Here is a 15,189-nt window from a genome sequence, read left to right as displayed (position 1 = left end):
TCAGCGCAGCATGAGAAGCCCCAGCAGCTGTACTGCCTGCTAGGGGCTTGGGTGGTGCACAAATCTCCCTTCACCTTCCCCCAAAAAACCTCACTCCCTCATAGCCTGACGCCTCAACCAGGTACCCAGAAGGTATTATTTCACACAAGAGCAAAGCAGACATAGACACGTTCTTCATGTTAAGAGTTAGGAAATGGGGAGCTCGATATGGACAGGTGGCAGAGCATGCGAGGAAAGTGAGGGGGTTGGAGCGTGACGGGGGAAAGCAGGACACTGTGCTGCTCCAGTATTGCTCGCTTGTGGATTCAGAGTGTGCAAGTCAGTGGTTGCTTAGAGGAGAGGGGCTGAATGTATAGAAAAGTCTCCCATGGCAGGGATAACCCTGTCCCACTGGCATTTCGATTTCTTCTGTCCCTTGCCATGGAGGTTTAAAAGCATCTCTAGAAACTGCCACTTAGAATTCTCCCTCAGTAGCTTGGGAGAGAGAAAACCCGTTTGTCGCTACAGCACGCACAAGGTAGCCTCTGCTTTATTCTCTTTCCCTCTGTCTTTAACTGACCAGGGCATTTATTGGCATCCTCTTTCCTTTTCGTTTAAAAACCACAAAAAGGCATCAGTGTTTTACCAGAAAAGGGGACCTCCAGGGCCTGCAGTTTTATTGCTGCTGTAGTTAAAATGCTGTCCCTGATTTTATGTTATTTAAAAAATGATCCACTTTTCTGTAGAACACTATTTTCCTGTGGCAGTGAAAGGGTATGCTCTGTGTATTATGCATACCACAGTGGCCGGGTGCTTTAACTCTGGTGATACTGTACAAATATTCCATATTTATACGGCCTCTCAGAGCAGACCCTGCATCAGGCAGCTGTTGCCAGGGCAACGGTACTTTAGCCTGCGTACTGCAGAATAAACAGTCCTATAAACAGACCCAGGCTGTAGCAGCAGTAGACACATACACCCTCAGAGAAGTGCTTAAAGGGCTTAGAGAGGGAATCAAAAAGGAACACTTAGATGTTGGACGGCAGAGCCCTTTTCCAGATGTCTAGGGTTCAGGAGCAGTTCAGAGGACCATCTGACAGCGTTGATGTTTATCAGGGACTGCGTTCTGCTGCCTGCCAGGCTGCTTTGTAACACAGCGTCCCCCTACTCCTCCAGCCCCAGACTATCCTTCTTTGGGGCCCCATCCCCAGAAACTAGGTCCCTGCTGCCGCAGCTGAGCATGCTTCCTTGCAGAAGCATGGAGAAGCAGCTGGCGGAGGACAGGTTATAAGGAACTGGACTTCCTGTTACCTCTAGTAGGGAGTGGCTAAGGCTCCAGCTGCATGGAGGCTGTGCTGAGTAGGAGCTCACAGTAAGGGTCCCTGGGCAGCCAGGGACACCAGTGCAAGTCCTCTGGACTCTTGGCCTGTGAGAGAGGAAGTGGCAAGGGAGAGTGGTGAGAGAGGATGGGAGATCATTCAGCTAACCTCAGAGTTCTTTCCTGAACTGCTCCCAGGCTGTGACCCCCAGAATAAAGAAGATGAGAATTCAGACCTAATAAAAATAAAGCATGAATGATACAGTAAGAATAGTTAACAGGAGCAGGTTTGGTTAAGTGCCTTGTGCATATTAACTCATTTGATTCTCATCTAACCTCATGAAGTAAGTCCTACTGTTATCCCCATTTTACTGCTGAGGAGACCAAGGCACAGAGGTAAAGTCATTTTCCCAGGGCCACGCAGCTAGAGAGGGGCAGAGCAAAGAGCTCTGCCTCCCTGTGCTAGAGGCTCTTGCTCACTCCCGGGGGTGTGCAGAGAAAGTGTTGATGGCGCCACAGCTCTGGGTTGTCTGCTTTTTTAGCCCCACCCCGCCTGCATCTCATTCCTCCTGGGAATACATGTGCCAAAAGGGTGGAGAGTTGATTCACACAGTATCCCTTTCACCTACCATGGCCCTTGTGGTGCTCGTGTCCCTCTAAAAATCCTCTAGGGATCCCCTAGTCCCTAGGGCCAGCCTCCCAAATATGCAGAGACAGCCTTAGTTTGGGAACGGAATTTATATGAGAAGAATTTACCTTGTGCCTCTCGCCCTTTAGGTTCCAGTGACAAAATTGTAAATAGGGAAAGGTTCAGGGGAGGGGAAAAATGTCTACTTTTCCTTTGTCCTTTTATTCTTGTGTTTCTTTCTCTGTATAGAGTTTCTTTCCCACTCACTGACACTCTAGACAAGTCTCTAAAAGTCCACGCTCAAAAGCTCTCAGTCACTAAGGAAGGAAGTTTATATTAGTACAACTTTTCTGGAAGGACTTTTATCATTAAGCATCAGGAGACTTGAAAATTTGCCTTCCATCCTCTAGTAATTGCTTGAGACTGAGTTCTCAGGTGGGTTCTGCCCATGGCGAGGGGGCCCAACATCTCTGGCTTCTGTTCTGCCGGTTTCTCACCTGCAGTAGAAGGAGAGCATCTCTATGCAACATCTTAGCAAAAGTCCCAGGTGAGTCTCTTTGGCCTAGTGCAGGTCACATGCCGACCCCTGAGCCTGTCACCAGGCCTGGGAGATGTGGGTTCCCACTGGCCAGGGCTGGGTCCAGGGGTGGCTTTAGCCCCACCCAAAGCCATGGCCGGAGGGTGGGGAGAGCTGGTGTCCCCCAGGGAGAGTCCATCCTATAACCAGGAGAGGGAGAGGAGAGGATGAGAAGGGGGAATAGTGCACCACGTAACAACATTGGGCACCCCAGACATGGTCCTGGCCCAGAGAGGAAATGGGTTTCTTTCTTTCCTGATCAGGTTAAACAAAGGGAGTGCATGCTTATGGAGATGCACTATCTTTGACACACCACTTACAAGTTTTTCCTTACCAAGAGCAGAGTTTTTTTTCCTTACTAAGAGTTGAAATCCACTCTTTGCTCTTCCACTGAGCTGTCACAGTAAATTACCCACTGGGATGACACACACTCATAATAGAATTCAATTTTTCTGTCCACCCAATGTACAGCAAGCACCTGTCTCGTACTTGGCCTGGTTCTGGGTCCTGGGGATACCACAGAAACTTAACAACTCTGGTAGAGGGAGATAAATAATAAAAACATGCACACCTTTAATGGTGTATTGCCAAGTGGTGTGAATGCTGTGAATAAAAATATCACAGGTAAGAGTGACAGAGGCACACAGTTAGCGGGGGACAGGAAGATTTGTCCAAGGAGTAGGCATGCGGGCAGTGTCCTTGTTAAGTGCAAGGCTTCCTGAGTATACTCTTGTCCCAGGTTCTTAGTTGTATGACCTTGGGTAAGTTACTTAACCTCCCTGTGCCTCTGTTTTCTTGTCTGAAAAGCTGAAATAATAATAGAAGCCAACCTCAACCACATGAGGGACTGAGTGAGTTTACATACATAAAGCACTTTTGCATTGCTTTATTATATATTAGTATTGTGATTGCTGTTTGTCTGGGGGAAGTGTATCCAGGCAGAAGGAGTCATGGCTAGGGGAATTTGATCAAGATTCCCTGTTCTTAGAGCAAATGAGTTAAAAAGGCCATCTCTGGTAGAGCAACGGAGCTCTTAAAGTAGCACATGAATGCCATTAATAGGGGGACCCAATTACTGATCGATTGACGTTTTATTCTGCTGCATCTGAAGTCCAGAGCCAAACCAGAATGCTGTGTGTTTCAGGTCATAGTAAGGGGTCTGAGCAGCAGGTCAGCCTCTTCCATGTCTTTTCTTTCCCCAGGGATTGATCAAGGTCAAATGACCTATGACGGCCAACACTGGCATGCCACTGAGACCTGTTTCTGCTGTGCTCACTGCAAGAAATCCCTCCTGGGGCGGCCATTCCTCCCGAAGCAGGGCCAGATATTCTGCTCGCGGGCCTGCAGTGCCGGTGAGGACCCCAACGGCTCTGACTCCTCCGATTCGGCCTTCCAGAATGCCAGGGCCAAGGAGTCCCGGCGCAGTGCCAAGATCGGCAAGAACAAGGGCAAGACGGAGGAGCCGCTGCTGAACCAGCACAGCCAGCTGCAGGTGAGCTCCAACCGGCTGTCGGCTGATGTCGACCCCCTGTCACTGCAGATGGACCTGCTCAGCCTGTCCAGCCAGACGCCCAGCCTCAACCGGGACCCCATCTGGAGGAGCCGGGATGAGCCCTACCATTACGGGAACAAGATGGAGCAGAACCAGTCCCAGAGTCCTTTGCAGCTCCTCAGCCAGTGCAACATCAGAACTTCCTACAGTCCGGGAGGGCAGGGGGCAGGGGCCCAGCCCGACATGTGGGGCAAGCACTTTAGCAACCCCAAAAGGAGCTCGTCACTGGCCATGAAGGGGCATGGCGGCAGCTTCATCAAGGAGTGCCGGGAGGACTACTACCCAGGAAGGCTGAGATCCCAGGAGAGTTACAGCGATATGTCCAGTCAGAGCTTCAATGAAACGCGAGGCAGCATCCCAGGCCCCAAATATGAGGAGGAGGAGGAGGAGGAAGGAGGCATGTCCACTCAGCAGTGTCGGACCCGTCATCCGATCAGTTCTCTCAAGTACACTGAGGACATGACGCCCACTGAGCAGACCCCTCGGGGCTCCATGGAATCACTGGCCCTGTCAAATGCCACAGGTAGGTTCTGCTCACCTGGAAAACAGGTAGCAAAGGGAGTAACCTGTGGGTGGCCCATTCTGGGCCTCGGGATTTAGGGTGATCCTCCCATGTGTCCTTCTCCCACAGGCTGTTCGGGAGGATGGGCCCAAGTTTTCACATGGCTTCTGTCTTTGCTCAGATTCCATGTAAGCAGAGCCTGAGACAGGCATTCAGATGGCTATGGCTTACTAAGGGAGTGCTCCCAGAAGGAGGGGGCTGAGAGAAAAGGGATAGGGCAGGAGGAGCTAAGTGAGGAGTGAGGACTCAGCTGGAGGACAAACCGCACCATAGCATTGTCCCTCTCGAGACAAAGAGGCCAAACATTGGTACTGCTATGTCAGTCATCATCGTCTTTGGACTGCTAAGGAGCAAGTGGAGAGGGTAGGGGGAGACTCTGGATGTGGGCATAGCACAGAGCAGCTCCTGTTGGCCACAGGCAGCATTCAAGAGAAGGGGCAGCTGTGAGCTGTTAGCAGCACTCACAAAACCTGGCAGATGGGTACCCCAGCCTGGGATACCAAAAGCAACTACTACAACTTCCAACGCTGTTCCTGAACCCCAGTATCTCACCAGGAAGCTAGTTGTCATGTGTAGATGATGACATAATAGATGTCATAATAGACAAGCAAGGAAAAGGCAGCAGGCTGAAAAGGATAGAAGTAAAGAACAAGAGGCAGTTCCACGCAGGATTTTTGTGTATAAAGATGGAGGTCATTGTTCTCTAAGATGGGGCTACTCAAAGCGAACTGCTACCAGTTCTTATCAAGACTAGTAACGAAATGGAGCATGTTTAGAGCAATTTGACACTGCTGTGGCATCCGCGTGCGTGTCCAGTGGATGCTTGTTATTGGTCAGGGTATAGACGGTCAGGGGGTTGGTGATCTCACCTGCGTTCTGGGTGGCATGTGCATCAGTCATGCTCAGTAGGAGCAAGTGTCAGTTCACAGTGGATTGAATATAAAAACAAACTGGTCCTTCACCACCAGTAGCCCAAGAAGCATGGCTCTAAGATGCACCAAGTATATGGGGCAAGAAACCAGAGAAGAGAGAGACAGGTCTGTCTCTTATACTAGGGACGTCATAGTCAAATGTGTTTGGATGGAGAATGGGTAAAACAGGCTCCTCTCAGCTCCTCCTGGAAGGGACAACTGCTGCTCAGATCAGCAGATTGTTGCCATGTGCAGGGATATTTATTGCCTGTAACTTATTTAGCTATTACCACAGGCCAAACATTGTTCCAAGTACTTTATAAATATTAGTTTATTTCAAGTACTTCTCAAAATCCTATGAGGATTATACTACTATAATTGTCATTTCAGAGTTGAAGAGAGGAGGCACAGAAAGGTTGGGAGACTTGTCCAAAGTCACCCAGCTTTTAAGTGTTTTAGCAGGGATTTGAACCCGTGCGTATGACTCCAAGCCATGCTCTTAACCACCACACCAGCTGTCAACCTCAAATGCACCCCATGCTGTCAGATCATCTGATTTTTCTGAGAAGTTAAAAATGTGAATTTTTTTCATGTGAAATCTCTTTAAATTCTCTGCTAGACAAACAAAACCTATCTCTGAGCTGTAGAATGTCTATATAGTGCATTACACCTTTTATCCTCCATCAGGTGCTTTCACATCTGTGTTCTCGTTTATCCCAGAAGGACAAAAAGCAGACATCCTTACCCCCATGTTTCAGATGAGAAAATGAGGCCTGGGTGACTAAGCGCTTTTGCCTGATGTCGTAGAGGTACACAATTAGTGCAGAGTGATGTCTGCCTGGCTTCCAGCCCAGGCTGTGCTATTCTCAAAAGATTCATGTGCTATAATTATTTAAGAGGTCAGGAGATAAATATATAACTCAGCCTCTAAAGCAGAGTTTCTTGAAGCTGGGCCACCTGCACTAGAATCATTGGGGTGCTTGATTAGAACGTGGACTCCTGGGCTGCCACCCCAGACATATTGCATGAGGCTCTCTGGAGGCGTGGCCCAGGAATCTGCATTTTGACCAGTGCCTGTTGATGCTGATGCACACCACTGTCTGAGAACAGTTGTTCCTGGGTCGGTCTGTTGTGGCAGTCGTGCTCCTAGATTCAGATCCAACTTTCATCATTCAAGAGTTGTGTGGCCTTGAACTAGTCACTTAAATTCTCTAAGGCTCAATTTCGTCATCTATGACATTTGGTGAATAACAGTACTTCCTGTGTAGGTTTTTGTGAGAATTGTAATAATGCATTTAATCTTGTGAATGTGGGGCCTGACACATATGGCCCTTAATAATGGTTACCTGATATTTTGTTGTTATTATCATTATTTCTTTCTCCTCCCAAACATGCTGGTCCATGGTTTTGGCTCCTAAGACTGTTTTGGCTACTAACTTCTCCCAACGTCTACCAGTTCTGCAGCTTTGCGTTTTTAGGTTTTAAAAATGCTCCTGTGAGCTTCTCTTTTTCCTTACCAGCTTGAGAAAAGCATGAGAAACAGAGAACTAAGGAAATCCATTTTGTGTCCTTGTGTTTCTGTGGGCTTGTCAGACACGACAGTGTGGAAGAAAGATTGTGGCTATTATTCTAAACACACTTTGATCCTTTGTCACTGGAGCAGACCCTAAAGAGCTTTTCACATCCTATGCAGTGCACACATACACACTGCTACATTGAGTTTTTGCTAGAAGATTCAGTAGTCTTTTGAGAAGGCAGAGTTCTGAATGTCTGCGTACCTTTAAATCCTAAGACCACAGCCCATGAGTAACAGGTACATGTCACAAAAGGCTTAACTAAAACACCTTGATCCTTCAGCTGAAGTCAGATTTCAGGGTAATGGATTTTTTTTTTTCCTTCCCATGGTCAGTAATTTATGTTATTGAAAAAGTCTTTAGTGTTTAATCTGGCATGAAGCACAATCTTTTCGTGGGCAGCCTTTTTCCTTAGAACAGATCTGGAGAAACAGCTCCGTGGCTTGCCAGCCTCAGGTCTGGCTTTGGCCCCTCCCGTCTGTTTAGAACTGGGAGTGTACAGTCGCTGCTCCTTGGAAAACACAATCCATCCCTTATGTTCACCCAGGATGACTCAGGTGGCAGTCACCATCTACACCACCACAGCCTTGCAGGAGCTTGTTAACCCTGTCATCCCCTTAAACGTGTCTCTGCAGCAGCTTACAGCTTGGACGACCATGCTATTAGAAATAGTACAAATGACAGTATCAACAACTCTGAGCATTATTGGGTGGTTATCATGTACTAGGTACACTTCTAAGCACTGTATATGAGATAACTCATTTAATCCTCACAACAACCCTGTGAGTTAGATATGGTGGTTGTTCCCATTTTACAGATGGTACAGATGAGGCAAGGAAGAGGCTAAGTAGCCCAAGGCCACAAGCTGGGAAATGGAGGAGCAGGATTCAGACTTGGGCTTTCTAGCTTGAGAGTCTGTACCCTTCATCACTACACAACAGCAGATTTGAATGATAAGGATGAAGATGAGAGGTTACTGCTGCTGTTGCTGCTGACGATAAAAACTGATGATAATCATAATAGATTTAACTTGCCGAGAACTTCACGCCTAATGTTTCTTTAAACACTCACAACAACCCTCTGAGAAAAGTCTGGTTATCATACCCATTTTATAGTGAGGAAACTGAGGTTCCTAGGTATTGTGACCTCCCTGTGGTCACCACAGATGGCCAGGACTTGAACCCAGACGTAATGGTCTGCAAAGTCCATGCTCTTAACCACTCGGATATACATCCTCACAAGGTCATGATCACAGTCGGGATTTTCACTGATTCTGTCTTAAGGGACTTGGGTTCTCTTTGTAGTGAAGCAGTTGGATAATGTGTCTGACTCCAGCAGAGCTAGAATGAAACTGGAGCAAGAGCAGGAGTGCCAAATGAAAGCTGATTGACAGAGGCAAAGATGGCAGTGGGAGGTGAAAAGCCAGGGTCAGAGCTAGAAAGGATGGTGAGGCAGGAAAGATCCAGTCCAAGTACAGATTGTCCAGGGGTTGGTGCCCAGCCCAGAGGCACCGATGGGAAAAGACACTGAATGTAATGCTCGAGGTCAGGGTTCAAGCCACACATTAGGACCAGATGGGTAGTCGAGTTGGAACTGGGGTGGATTATGGCAGGCAGAGGCCATACCACAGGACAGGCAGAGATTGTCCATCGCTCTCCAGCTCAGCACCCTGGTGTGGAATGATGAAGTTGGGAATTTGGCTATTCCTTGGGAATCAGCAGGATTCTATGAGAAGCGGATGGCACAGTGAGAGATGGGACCTGTAGTGAAGTAATGCAGGTACGGATGGGAGCGAGGGAAAGGAAAAGATTTCTGTTCTTTCATTCATTCATTCATTCATTCAGCAAACATGACTTGAGTGCCTGCTCTGTGAGTGAATAAGAGCATTCCTGTAGACCAGTCTGCCAACAATGGAAACTGGACTTTGTGGTTTAATAGCTATAGGTCCTTGGGCAAGTGACTTATCTGTTCTGTGCCTCAGTGTGCTCACCTGGGAAATGGGATGATAACAGTGCCCTACCCTATAGGGTTGTTGTGAGAATTAAATGAGTTAATTCATGTAAAGAATTTGGAATAGTGCCCAGCACCCTGTAAGTGATCAATGAATATTAGCATGGAGAGTAATGAGGCTGGGAAGGAAGGCGAGGGACAGATGGTGCAGAGCCTTTTAAGGGTATTTTAAGGGCTTTGGCCTATCTACTAAGGGCAATGGAAAGCTACTAAAGAGTTGGGCCAAGCAGGCGGGGGAGGTGACATGATCAGCTTTGCATTTTGAAAAGATGGCTCTGGCTGCTGGGTGGGGAATTGATTGGAAGAGGACAAGTGCTGATGCAGGGAGACCTGTTAGGAGGGAACCAGAATGGTGAGTCCACGCATGAGAAGACAGCGCACCCAAAGTGTAAACAGTGAGATGCGTGAAATGAAAGGATGGATATGATAGCAACCTAGGGAGGAAGTTGGCAGTTTACAGTGTCCATGGAGGAAAGGCCCTGGGAGACAGAGGAGGATGGATGTGAACACCTAGAAAAGGAGACAGTTTTGCCTACCCTGTGATTTTTGACCCAGGCCAGTGGTGTGCACATACACACACACACAGTTGAAAGTGTGTGTGTCATTGGCCTAGATAGAAAAGAGAAGGTTGGAGACTGTGCAGGTATAGAAGTCTGAAGGGTTTACCACCTTCTTTGATCAAAGTTGAATTATTGTGGCATGTCCACGCCTTCAACATGCATCACCTACACATCTTGGCCAGGGAAACTCAGTTGTGCAACATAGAGACATTGTGCCTGCTATGGGGGAATGGGGCAGTTACTCAGTGTTGCTGGCAAACTGGAAAAGAATGAGAAGACAACAGTGTGGGGATCTGGAGCAACAACTGGAACAGCTCACTTTACCAAGAATGTCTGAAATGTTGCTTTAATCCTGGTAATGCAAAACATTTCTGTATTTAATTTAGGGATGGAACATTTCTCCTGTTCTTCTGCATAACTTGGATAACCATCCTTTTACCCAATTTCTTCATTTAAATAGTTGGGTAAAACCTCCTAACCAGCTGGCACCCAGTTACTTGAGTGGCCACACCTCAGACATGCTCATAAATGCTACAGCCCAGATCATTTTATTCATTCCCTTCACTGGGAAAGATGTGCAGCCCAGTCTGGAAATAGAGATTTGAAAACTAAGAACTCATCTTGAGGGCCAGTCTGGGATATACTGGAAAATGCCTAGAGATTGTCTTTGCTCACTGATATTATAGAACTCTTTTGTTTGCAAGTGTTAGAATCCTAATTCCTACTGGTGTACGTGAAGACGATTTTTTAAAATCAAGTAACTGCAAAGTTCACAGATTTTTGGCATAGCTAGAGGGATATGGCACTGTCAAGGAGGGAGGTCAAATGATGTCTTCAGGGCTCAGTTTCTTTCCACCTCTCGTTTCTTGTTTCCTCCCCATTGGCTTCTTCCGAGAGGTAGCAAAGATGGCCGGCCATTATTAGCTCCAGGCTAGCATCCTTTAGCACCAGGTATAGGGGAAGGAGAGCTGCTCTTTCTTAATAATGTCACTGAAAAATCCCAGAACTGAGTCTCATTTGCCCCACTTGGGTCACCTGGCAAATCTTAAACTAAGCCCTGTGGCCAGGAGGGGCCAGGGAAAGGGGAATGGTTTGCTCAGATTGGCCAGGCCTGAGTCACATGCTCATCCCTGGATCCAGGTGATGGGGTCATGCCCATCAAACCCACAGGGATTATGAATGGAGGAGGGAGTAGTTCTCAAAGGGAAATCTGGGTGCTGCGGGGAGGTGGAAGCCACAGCCACCCGCTGCTGAGCTGTAGGTATACCATCCATCCAGGCTATCTCCTCTGACCTGGGGCTTCCAGAAGCTCCTCCACCCATGGTTGGACATCAGATTTCCTCATGGATTTTAACAGTGGTTTTCTGGGGACAAAACTCTGGCCTTTGGAGTAATTCCGTGTGGTGATTTTAATGTGGAGACCAGTGCGGAGATGTTTAGAGAGGGAAGCAGGAAACTGCCTGTCACTCGGTGGTTAGGACAGTTAGTAAGGAACACCTTCCGACTGTCCTGTGGGGTCACTTCCTCTGAGCTCCTCAAGAAGGCTGTGCCCTTCTTGTTGTGCTTTCACAGCTCAGGACAGCACTCCTGGCTCATAGTCCAGGAGTCAGATGAAAACCAGCAGAGTGAAAGTCACGGGCGACTCATCCCTTGTTTCTCTTTCTGGGTTGGTTTCCTGGTCTGTGGGCAGACAGAGAACATTCTCAGTGAGAGAAAGGAGCAGCGGACGGGGCAGAGCCGAGGGCAGGCCAGAGCAGCTGATGCACCCCTGCTCAGTGTCATGGTCTCGCTGACAGCATGGGTCCGGCGTTCTGGTTTTGGGTGACCATTCAGGAGACTTATTTATAACTTCCCTGGGCGTGGGCAGTCATCTGTGCCCAGAGTAGGTAACCATGGCTGCTGACAGGAGAGAAGAGATTGCTGATTTTGTTCATTTTATTACTGAAAAGGCAACACAGGGAAAATGGGTCCAGGGCGGAGGAGGGTGGTGGGGATGAGGGAGGCTGGAGTTAGATTTTATAGAGTGGGTTTTTAAAGAACATGCATACATTTCTCTTGGAACATTTGAATTTGGGAATCTCATAAAGGGAAATAAGATAGCTTCTGTCAACCTAAAAATAACTTTAAAACTGAGGTTTTCATGATTTATTGTTTAAAGATGGGCAGTTAAGAAAATTTTTAGAGAGAAAATTAAGAAAAAATGAGAGAGGTAGGGGAAAAAAAATGCCCCAGGTCTGACAACTTAATATTTTGGTAAATTTTCAATTTTTCCCCATACATTGGTGTATTTTTTTTCCCCTAACTTAATTGTAAGCATTCTGAATATTTTTTGTCCTGAATTTCTTCATTTACATTCTGTCATTGGTTTTATTTTCATACCTTTTGTAACCATTTTTAATGACTGCATTAATATTCAGTTGAGTGGGTGTTAACCACATCTCCAGAATTAAGACTTAAGGTAGTTTCCACACTGGTTTGTTTTCAAATTTGATTTTCTTTGACTTCCATCAGCAAAATGTACTTTTGTGACATTCTATTCCCTTATTAATATAAACAGATGTTCTAAATGTTTTGTCTCAGAGGCTAGCTAGATCCTTGCCTTCTCAACTTGACTGCTTGGTAAAGCATCTTCACCATCTCCTCCATGCAGTATTCTGGTGGTAGAATGAGGCCTTTGTACAATTTTGCACCAACCATTACCTGTCTTAACTGCCCCTTCTCTGGCCATACCTGAGGAACCTGTGCCTTAAGTTCCTCCATAGTAGCAGAAAGTGAATGCCATTAAATCCTACTTCCTGGTGCAAGCTACCTGGAGTCACCTTTTGGGAATGTGTTTCTCCATATGAACAGTCAGTCATCCCCTCCAACAATTAGAGTAGTCCAGGCATGACCAACCTTACATTTGTCTTATATATGCATGTCAGGAGTACAAATTCTTGAGCCCCACCCCAGACCCACAAACAGAATCTATGGGAGTGAAGTGGGCTTCAGACTGAAAAAAAATCATCATTTTTAACAGATCTCCCCAGGGAGCTCTTAGGCCCACTAAGTTTCAGGACCACTGATCTAGAAACCCAGACTTCCCATCTCACACCTGAGTGGTAGACCATATGCACCACCTAATCAATAGTTAGAACTTGCGTCTCACCTCCAGGGCCCCTTTTTGTCTTCTCTTAGCTCTGAGTCCAGCCTCTTGTTTAAACAAAAGAGAAATTGCATTATGCTGCTTCTGACGATATCGCTGACATCAACCAACTCTTGGTCCAATAAATAGCGTCTTAGTGAATTAAGAGCAAATTATATTCCTTAAATGCATAATGTGGATTAAATATGAAAGAGGGTCATACTTGGCCAAGAGCATTTGGTGGTTTTGGTTACTATCACTGGATGTCTCGGAAAGAATAGGCAATAAAACACTGTGATCTTCAGATAGGGCCTGTTTCAGCTCTAGAATCAATTTGAAAATCAAAAGGCCATGGGACCAAATTGTCTTAAAGATTTGTGTGCCAGTTTGTTTTTTGTGTGATTGTTTAACCCATAATAATTCTCATCAGCCCTCCCCAATTTTCAACCAGCATCATCTTTTGCACCGAGGAAGCTGTGTGTATTTTACCAGCCCTGTTCTGCTAAGTGTCTCCTCCAACCTCTCTTCCCCAAATCAAAACCAGATTGTGACACATTTCTGAGAAGCAGCTGCCCCATCACACCCCCCCACCCTCACCCCCAGCCCCCATCAGTCTGAGTAAACAGGTGGAGCACAGTTTAGAAGATAAAGTCTGTGTCTTCCACACAAAATCACTATGGTCTCACTAAGAAAAAGCCCAGTGTTTTCTTTGGTACAAAACTTTAAACAGCTTAAAAAATGTTATGCTGAATCCCCCATCCACTGAGCTAAGGCAGGCCTATTTCCCCCTATTCTTTCTCTCTTCTTCAGAAAAAACCTTTCTCAAGTCTTGGCCAAGCAAGGGTTTGATGTGTCCAGTCCCTGTCTTTTCTTCCCCTTCTTATTTTCCCACTTACAAGGAGCACAGACAAAAACTTGTTCATTTTGCTTCTTGCCCAAAGGAGCTTAGACTGTACTTCTGTGCATTTCTGTTCTCTGAACCCTTCCTTGGAACAAATAATTGATTCTCACTTTTGCTCAGTCTAAGGGATTCTTGCTTCTTGGTGTCAAATTGTCCAGCCCAGTCTGACCTGTCTCCCTGAGGTTGTTAGCAGTCCAAGGACACCAGTGGGGATTTATTTCTGATGGTGACATTGTGCTTTTGGTGACAGCATCTCTGGCAATGATGCGCTTCTGCTTAGCAGCTCACAGTCTAGACCTTGCCAGTGTTTCTCATCCTGCTGGGAGCAGACTTCCTGATGGCTGGCTTAACCCAGAGCTGGCTCTAAAAAGGCAGCAGAGTCCAGTTCAGGCTTTACCTGTCCTTTCCTTGGGAGCAGATTGAGCTCATAGCTGGAGATGAGAAGACAGAAGAGAACAGACTAGAATAACTTTCTTTCTTTCTTTATATTTGAATATGGGGTCCTAGGTAGAAAATCAGAGGGAGAAGGTCCCTTTATTGAGATGCACACTTACACATAAACACTGCCCTATTGTATGAGCAGGGTGGTCTAGCTCAGTGGTCCTCAGTGAAGGGTGACTTTGCCACCCAGAGGACAAATGGCAACTTCTAGAGACATTTTTGATTGTCACAACCAGTGAGGGAGGGGCGTTGTACTGGCATCGAGTGCATAGAGGTCACAGGTGCTGCTAAACATTCTACAGTGCACAGAACACCACCCCGCTCCCCAAAGAATTTTCCAGCCCCATATGTCAGTAGTACCAACATTGAGAAAGTCTGGTCTGTATACACAGGGAATTTCAGTGGAACCATCAGCCCCCATGTAAGTCATTCAGAACCAAATCTCAGGAGGGCACATGAAGGGGTCCCCCCAGTTGGGCACTGCAGAAGCTCCCTCTACAGTTGAAGGAGCCCCTTTTGCTTCTTGGTCTGACCCCAGCTGCAGCGAACATTTGAGTTTAGTGTTTAAGGGTCAAACTGACCTGTTTGGAGTCCCACCACCTCTCTGGTTGTGTGACCTCAGGAAAGTGGCTTAAATCTCTCAGCCCCTGAGTTTCTGGAGAACAAATGCCTGCCACATGGGGCTGTTGTAAGGAGTAAGATAATATGCATAAAGCACTTAATTGCATGTCTGGCACATGGCAAACTCAGTATTAGAGAGTTATTCTGACTCTTATGATTCAGTGCCCCGGAGTGCCTACCTCCTGCCACCTGCCTCTTAACCCTGTCTCAGCCCATCACTCACTTAAGAGGGAGAAGGAAGACTGAAGACTGAATGGAACTCGGGAATGGTTTTAGTAGAGATAGAAGGAGAGGACCAGTATCAACAGATGAACATGCAGTTGGGCGATTCTGTAGCTTTCAACAATCCAGCCCCAGGCTGACTCCCTGCTGTGGAGCTCTGTTCCTAGAAAAGGCCGCTCGGATTTTCAGGGATGCTTCAGCAAGAAGGA

At 46.8% G+C, this 15,189-nt stretch overlaps 1 protein-coding gene across 6 annotated transcripts in view; it reads left to right on the top strand.

Annotated features, from left to right (window-relative positions):
• PRICKLE2 (prickle planar cell polarity protein 2) overlaps positions 1-15,189 on the top strand; it is a 343,538-nt gene that overhangs the window by 300,862 nt on the left and 27,487 nt on the right. For all 6 annotated transcript variants that reach the window (XM_037799740.1, XM_037799729.1, XM_037799751.1 and 3 more), the window contains one exon: positions 3,705-4,577. In XM_037799740.1, the coding sequence (XP_037655668.1) occupies positions 3,705-4,577 (873 nt within the window). The remainder of the gene's footprint in view (positions 1-3,704; positions 4,578-15,189) is intronic.

Source organism: Choloepus didactylus, chromosome 1 (genome assembly GCF_015220235.1).
Source record: "Choloepus didactylus isolate mChoDid1 chromosome 1, mChoDid1.pri, whole genome shotgun sequence".
In the NCBI taxonomy this organism is placed as follows: Eukaryota; Metazoa; Chordata; class Mammalia; order Pilosa; family Megalonychidae; genus Choloepus; species Choloepus didactylus.
The sequence above is the reverse complement of the archived record's forward strand: the minus strand, read 5'-3'. Positions and strand labels throughout refer to the sequence as shown.